Source organism: Formica exsecta, unplaced genomic scaffold, assembly GCF_003651465.1.
Source record: "Formica exsecta isolate Colony F162 unplaced genomic scaffold, ASM365146v1 scaffold122, whole genome shotgun sequence".
Classification (NCBI taxonomy): domain Eukaryota; kingdom Metazoa; phylum Arthropoda; class Insecta; order Hymenoptera; family Formicidae; genus Formica; species Formica exsecta.
This window is the reverse complement of record NW_021848556.1, coordinates 857653-864887: the sequence shown is the minus strand read 5'-3', so window position 1 is coordinate 864887 and position 7235 is coordinate 857653. Positions and strand designations below refer to the sequence as shown.

The window sequence follows — 7235 nt, the reverse complement described above, 5'->3', positions numbered from 1 at the left end:
TATATTTATTACAAAATATATACATAGTTATTATTTCGAGTTCCCGTCAAGTAAGCCTGCGCGATTGTTGACGTTACGAAGTAGCGCCGTTGCGGAGAGAGCTAAAATGCAACGCGTTGAATAATGGAATGGTTACGAGTAACCTGGGTTAAGTTGCTCATCTATAATAATGCGCAGTATGTAGCTAAGCTCCGCCGAAAGCCGCATTACCCCCGCGCTTAATAATACGTCACGGTTGATAGAGATCCTCCTAGTGAATAAATGATATAAAGACAGCGGTGCGTGAGCGATATATTCAATCACTTCCTACGAGAGAAAGACAGATACATTCTAGCTTTCCAAGGAACAAACTCGCGAAAGAATAGCTGGATTATGTGTTACGTATACTTTTCAGTTGCTTTTTATATTGTGTATTTCGATCGAAGAAGACGAAGATGCCTAATCTTTTTGCGAGGGCGAAAGCCAAGTCGGCAATTGTTGGCTTTTCGCATTTGATAATTTCGCGTAAGTCCTATAATCCTTTGACGACTTAAATAGTTTAAATGCTTATCAGTTAGCTTCTTTGAGTACTGACGATTTCGCAATCTTGAGCATACTGATACAAGCTTGATAACGGTGAATTAAGTCAACAAATTAGCAGCTCGAGTCAGTTGAATAGCTGATGCGACGGTTTAAAGTGCTCTCTAGCAACGTACACAGGTACGCTCTTCAACTACGACACAAGTCGTCACAATTGTACACAGCTAAAATGATGTGTTCGACTGTGTCGTCACTCAATTGATTAATAAAACTTATAAATTCTGTTAATAAGATAAAATTGTAACTATATTATATTTAATTTACATAATTTGATCAGTTTTTAATCTCTTCTCTACATATTTGATAAATAAGTTAATAATTCATAAAAAATTTTTGTTGAAAAATACAAACTTTTACAGCGAAAATATCTTCTGCGAGTTTAAATTATTATTACAAATTGTTGATCTTCTTTACGGCTGCTCAAATCGTTGATATATACACATATTGAGCATATAGATCGGAAACAGCATTCCAGCTACAAGTCGACACTGTATAACACTGTGTCACACAGTATATCACTGTATTCCGTAGCTGGAAAGCACCCTTAACTACGCGGTTAAATCTGTTTCTAATGTGACAAATCGCTAAATTATAAAGCAGCAAATCATTATGCAAATTTATTGCGCAATTCAACACAATCTATAAATCGCGTATATATGCTTTTTCGGACACAATGTAAATTGTTTAAAAAATTGTTCCATGCTTTTTATTCTGCGTGTTAGCACTTTTTTGAAAGTATATAAGCAGGTTTTTTTAGGCAATATAAATTGTTTAAAAAATTTTCCATTTTAGTTTGCCCCGAGACATTTTCTTAACGGCTAAAAATATTGGTTTAAATTATCAAAAATTATAGAACTAAAACCAGAACTCTTAATTATTTACGAATTTCCACATTTTCATTCGTTTTCTAAAGCAAAATATTGTAATATATAGCATTTTATGTTAAAATAACTACTATGTTAGCAATGCATATAATGCGCGATAAGATACAAGCAATAGATGATAGATATGCTAATTGGTTCGAGTTTTAAATATTACACGTAAATATACCAGCGGCTATTGGTTGTACAGGGCGAATCAATAAAAATTAGCTATCTTTATTATTATTCGCTATAATTTATTTTAATATGTTATGACATAAGTGCAATGTGTGTGTGCTATTCTGATATAAAGATTTTATTATAAATCGATTTTATCCATTCTATAAACAATCTAGTAACGATTTTCATATTTTCGATAGATGGACGGTTAGATGATCTTCATATATTTTCTGTAGCAATCTACTCATAAAAAAAAAAAAAAACATCGTACTACATAACTTCTTTAAGATAGTACCTCAGCGAAAGGGTTTAAGAATTTATTAAAACTTGGCGTACATATTATTAGATATGTTATCTAATCATATGTTCCTAAGCCAAAATATTTATACTTGTAATTGGCATGATTTGCACGTAATCTATATACTAACTAACATGCACCAACGACACGTTTTTAATTCTAGCGTCAAAACTACATTTAAAAATGGAATAAAAAATGAGAGAATGCTAGAGAGAAATTACACGAATATTTTGACAAAATTGGAGCATGATTTACCATTCAATTTTGAAGATACAGGCTTGAGAAGCATGACATGGTATTATGAGACATATTGGACAAGTGAACGATCGCGTGGAAAAGGAAAGGAACAGCGCGAACAGTTCTAGAAAAAAGTTTACTCCCACCGGCGTGACAAAATTAGTTAATAAAAGAAGTTTTGCGATGGTAAATAATATTCCTTGTATTATCCATTAGAGAGTACTACGTCAATATTAAATGTTTTATAGATTTTTCTACGATGACCCGATTAAATCATCGATCTCTTCGATATGTACATGGGACGAAACTTTTGGTTGAGTTTGTTCCCGAGATACTACCTTAAACAATGTAACTTTTATACGATAAATTTTGCACATTTTAAGAGATATTTTAAACTCACTCACATCGATATCGCTCGCCATAGGCTCATTTATAAATATAAAAGTATTTACATCATACAGTCATCAGTGTGATAACGTTTATTTACAATATTATTATGCATGAGAATTTTTAATCAGTCTGTGTGTGTTATCGCATGTGACCTGTCCAACTCATAGTATTCATTCGCGACGAATGTAGAACAAGTGTATTGCATCGATAGCGTGTTTTCGCACTGGACGAAATGATTTGGAGGTACATGTGCGTCTTCGTGCTCTATCTTGTCCTCACCGACGGTTTGCTCGATGGGCCCTTGGTCTATACGAAATGGGGCATGATCCGAGGCAAATGGAGTAGAAGTCTGCAGAACCGAAAAATCGCGAATTTTCTCGGGATACCGTATGCATTACCACCGGTGGGCGATTTGAGATTCAAGGTACGTAATTTGCGATCTATCTGTGCAGCATTCTCTTTCCTCTATCGCAAAAAAAGCTATCGAATAATAAAATATATAAGACATATTTTTGTATGTATATAAACATATTATTCGATAAATCTAGTGATGGGAGCACATTTTAAATGCACAAAAAATTTCAAAATATAACCATTTAAATAATATTGTATTTAAATAAAATATTATTTAAAAAAATATTAATTAAAATAAATTAAATGATCCTCTTTTTAGAGCCCACAACGATGGAATGATAAATGGAAATCAATTCGCAATGCTACAGCTGATGGAAACATGTGTCTTCAAATAGAGGATTCCAAAATTCTTGGCAGTGAGGACTGCCTTTATTTAAATATCTTCATTCCCTATGTAAGTAACGCGTCATACAGGGTATTTTACAGAGTATTCGACATGAATGCTTTTGGAAATATTTTAATTGTAATAATCGAAAAAAACTGTAATAATAATTAAAAATACTATTATTATAACATTAATAATAGTAAAAATTCTGACAGCGGATATACTCTCGCCCGATCTAGTAAATAATTTATATCGCGCGCAATTTCTATGATTCCCTTGAAAGTTTCAAAACGAGTGAAAAATTGCAATATTGCAATTTTTACGAACAAACACGAGCTCCATCAGATCGCGAGAGCAACTTTTGTTTTGATTAAACTTAAACTTTTGATCAAAGTTACATTATTTTGGGGAAATTCAATGATTTCACGATAAATGCTTGGTTCTTGATGTCTATCAAATATTTCGTACTTTTGTTTATATATAAGTTTTCATCGTGCCACATAAATTTCATCAGAAATTTTTATAGATTCCAGGCATTCAATCCATGAAATTGCCAGTTTTAGTCTACTTGCATGGCGGTGCATATAATTTTGGCAGCAGTGATAGTAAACTGTACGCGCCGGATTATTTGATGGATCAGAATATAATTCTCGTCACGTTAAATTACCGGCTTAATATTTTTGGTGAACAAAAAATTATTATAACTGGATATATAATTACTCCCTTTGAGCATTTCTTTCTTTTTATTTAAAATGATAATCAAAGGGACTAGATTTTATATCATAATACATAGGAATAATGCAAAGTTCAATTACGTAGGTTTTTTTAGTACAACGAACCAAGTCGCGCCAGGTAATTACGGTCTCAAGGATATGAAGATAGCCCTCGAGTGGATACACGAGAATATTCACAGCTTCAACGGAAATCCCGAATCAGTAACCCTTATGGGAGCGAGTGCCGGTGCTGGAGCGACTCATCTGCTCGCTTTCTCGAACAAGACAGAAGGACTCTTTCATAAGTACATTTTATTTGGCGGTTCCGCTTTAGCTCCGTGGACTTATCATCCCAAAAAATTGTATCGACGAACTTGTTTGAAATTGGCAAGGCTGGTTGGCTGCCAGCCGAAAAAAGACGACGATATAATCGTATCAAACGAGACAGTCACCGATAATTCCGAGGAGGAAAATGGAGGAAGGGGAAGTGACGCTAATGCCAATGTTTCGCATAAAGATTATAATGAAGGATCCATAAAAGACGACGAGGAAATGGTAAAATGCATGAGAACGATCGATGCGAGGCAACTTACGAAAATGTTAAAACACTTTGTAAGTGTTGTCCATAATATTATAAAAATATTTTTATATTTTATGATGATTTTCTTTATTGACTGATGATTTGCATTATATTTTGTATTAGTATGTTTGGAGGGGAAATCCAATATGTAACTTTGCTCCTACATTGGAAGATGATTCGGAGGACGCTATCCTGACGATGAATCCATGGAAAATAATAAAGAACGGTTTGTTCCGCGATATACCGGCGATAATGGAAGTCGTGAAAGACGAAGGGTTGGTGAAGACACTCGGTAATTTCCGTTATTACTTTTGTCGTAATAATAATATTTAATTAATTAAAGTTGTCGCGCAAATTAAATTAATTAACGGCGTCGGATAATTTGCACCCGAGCGAAAGAAATGCGCGCAGCTATATGAGATTCATAGCTATATTATTACATTAATTAACTTTATATCTCTATAAAGTTGAAACTCCCGTCTTATGTTTAAAGTGCTAGCTGTATGACACTCGAGCTCTTTTCATAATAATGAAATTATCTTTAATAAATTAATAATGATGATTGTGTAAAGTTCAATGTGAGATAAAAAGCAAAGGATACTCATGTTCGTGCATTCGATTCAGATTTCTTCATAGATCCAAACATGGAGAAAGAAATGATCGAGAATTTCGAAGAATACATACTCTATCTTTTAGAAAATCGCGATTGGATTTCCAACACTAGCATTTTCGCCACGGCAATACAGGATTTTTATTTCAATGGAAATGTGTCGTTGGATCTTAAAAGCAACATCACGGAGGTGAGTCTCACAGGGCGAATCAAATTGTGCTCTTGACATCTATGACGACGAGATATTTCTGTAGGTAATAGGTGACGGCAGCATGATATGGCCGATGTTAAAAACTGTGCAATATCAATCAGAAATAGGAAATTCCAACATTTATTTCTCTTTTTTCGCGTACGAAGGCACATTCTCGTTTTCTTTGGCTTCAGGCACCACGACTCGTTATGGTACGTACGTTATCAAATGTAACGATTTTCCCGTAACAGAGAATCAGGATTGGGGGATTAAATCTTAACTAATTTCTTATGTTTACGCAAAACGAATATATAATTAAATGACAACACAGCGATTTTTTTTACATATTTTTTTCGTTCTTATAAATAATCTTTAGGAAATTAAAAAAATAAACACACGATTATATCCACAAGAAATATAAAAAAAATGATTCTTTATCATCTTTAATTATATGTAGATTTTTTTTCCAGTTAAAAATTAAACAATTCTAAAATGCATATGTGGATTTAAATGGATAATCTATTTCTAGGTGTTTTTCACAACGATGACTTAAACTACTTATTCCCTCTATTGAATAATATACATCAGAATATTATGTCAAACAATACGGAGACTGATTTTATGGTTATCAATATCATGACAGAGATGTGGGCAAATTTCATGAGAGAAGGGTAAATATCATTAAAAGTATCACATGAGATTCATTAATACTCACATATAAGTTTACGTAACATTACGAAATTCTATGTAGCGCGAATAAACTCAGAGAATCAAACAATTATCCCGAGATTGTAATTTACCGATAATTATAATTTCTGGAGAGTATTATGTCTTGTTTCCGTTTGCAATGACGTCGCAGCGCGTAACCGTCCGTATGTGATCCGTTTCAAAGCCGATAGGAGCATCGAGTCGCTAGGAAATTCCGATCCTCGCTTATGATAGCCGGATGGTCTTGCCGATCGTAAAGTTTATTACATATTTATAGGGTACCGACAGCGTGGATGATTCCTGCGTGGCCCGATTACCGCGATTATCATCAGTTTATGAGATTCGGGATTGGCAAGTCGCCGGATATTGTGATACAAACTGATTTCCTGTGCGACAGAATGGAGTTCTGGGACAAGTTGTCGATCGTATCGACGGAACAAGTGGAATCCGACCTGATCGTTAGCGCTTCTCCGGATAACACTCGATTTATTCTTGTATTTTTAATTATCGCTTTGCTTTACGTATATTAAAATTATTCAATCTGCGAATGAAGACAATCACTTATACACATCGCGTCAGCGATCGCACTTGAAAAATTTCTCCAATTGCACATAAAGAGAAAAATGCGCGGATAAACTAAGAATAAGAAATATAATATTTTATGCGTAAATTATATAAAATAGTTTGGCTCTCACAAACATATAAAATATATTCTTTATAAGATATTATGTAATATTATCAAATATATTTAAAAGTAATAAAAAAGTTATTTAAGAGTAATAAAAAATATTTATAAAGATAAAGTAAATATGCATATGTATATATGGATCTAGGACACGTACGAGTTCGCTCGCCTCTTGTGGCTCAAGACATATTTGCAGTTTAGTGTACTTTCCGTGGAACCTAGTTTACTTGCACCAGTAAAAAGTAACGATGATAATAAATACGAAGCGAAGCTGTTTCGTTTACTATCTAACGCCTATCTCATTCACGGCATGAGAGCGAGAGCGTTATAGCTGTTAACATCGCCAATAAAATTTCCAAAACTCTGGGGAAGGGAAAGGGAGTTTTAAATTTAACTCCGCAAATGAACACTCGAGATGGAACAAACTTATGTTTACAGATCTGAATCGTAAAGTTTTCAAAATTTT

At 33.8% G+C, this 7235-nt stretch overlaps 1 protein-coding gene across 2 annotated transcripts; it reads left to right on the top strand.

Annotated features, from left to right (window-relative positions):
* The first annotated feature begins 687 nt into the window (after positions 1 to 687).
* Positions 688 to 6814, top strand: LOC115244603 (esterase E4-like). Of its 2 annotated transcripts, XM_029822387.1 has the most exons (10): positions 688 to 699; positions 2756 to 2968; positions 3218 to 3352; positions 3810 to 3966; positions 4103 to 4608; positions 4700 to 4868; positions 5201 to 5376; positions 5441 to 5588; positions 5906 to 6047; positions 6362 to 6814. In XM_029822387.1, exons 2-10 carry the CDS (start codon positions 2777 to 2779, stop codon positions 6612 to 6614), a joined length of 1878 nt encoding a protein of 625 aa, XP_029678247.1. In that variant the 5' UTR covers positions 688 to 699; positions 2756 to 2776; the 3' UTR covers positions 6615 to 6814. The 2 variants fall into 2 exon arrangements, with proteins under 2 accessions (XP_029678247.1, XP_029678256.1); XM_029822396.1 differs by lacking the exon at positions 688 to 699 and having other exon boundaries at positions 2081 to 2968; positions 3810 to 3895; positions 4113 to 4608.
* Positions 6815 to 7235: the final 421 nt, after the last annotated feature.

Coding starts and splice junctions, on each gene's coding strand:
- LOC115244603 (XM_029822387.1), top strand. CDS start 2,777: ATGATTTGGAGGTACATGTGCGTCTTCGTGCTCTATCTTGTCCTCACC. Junction 2,969..3,217: donor TGGGCGATTTGAGATTCAAG/GTACGTAATTTG, acceptor TCCTCTTTTTAG/AGCCCACAACGATGGAATGA. Junction 6,048..6,361: donor GCAAATTTCATGAGAGAAGG/GTAAATATCATT, acceptor ACATATTTATAG/GGTACCGACAGCGTGGATGA.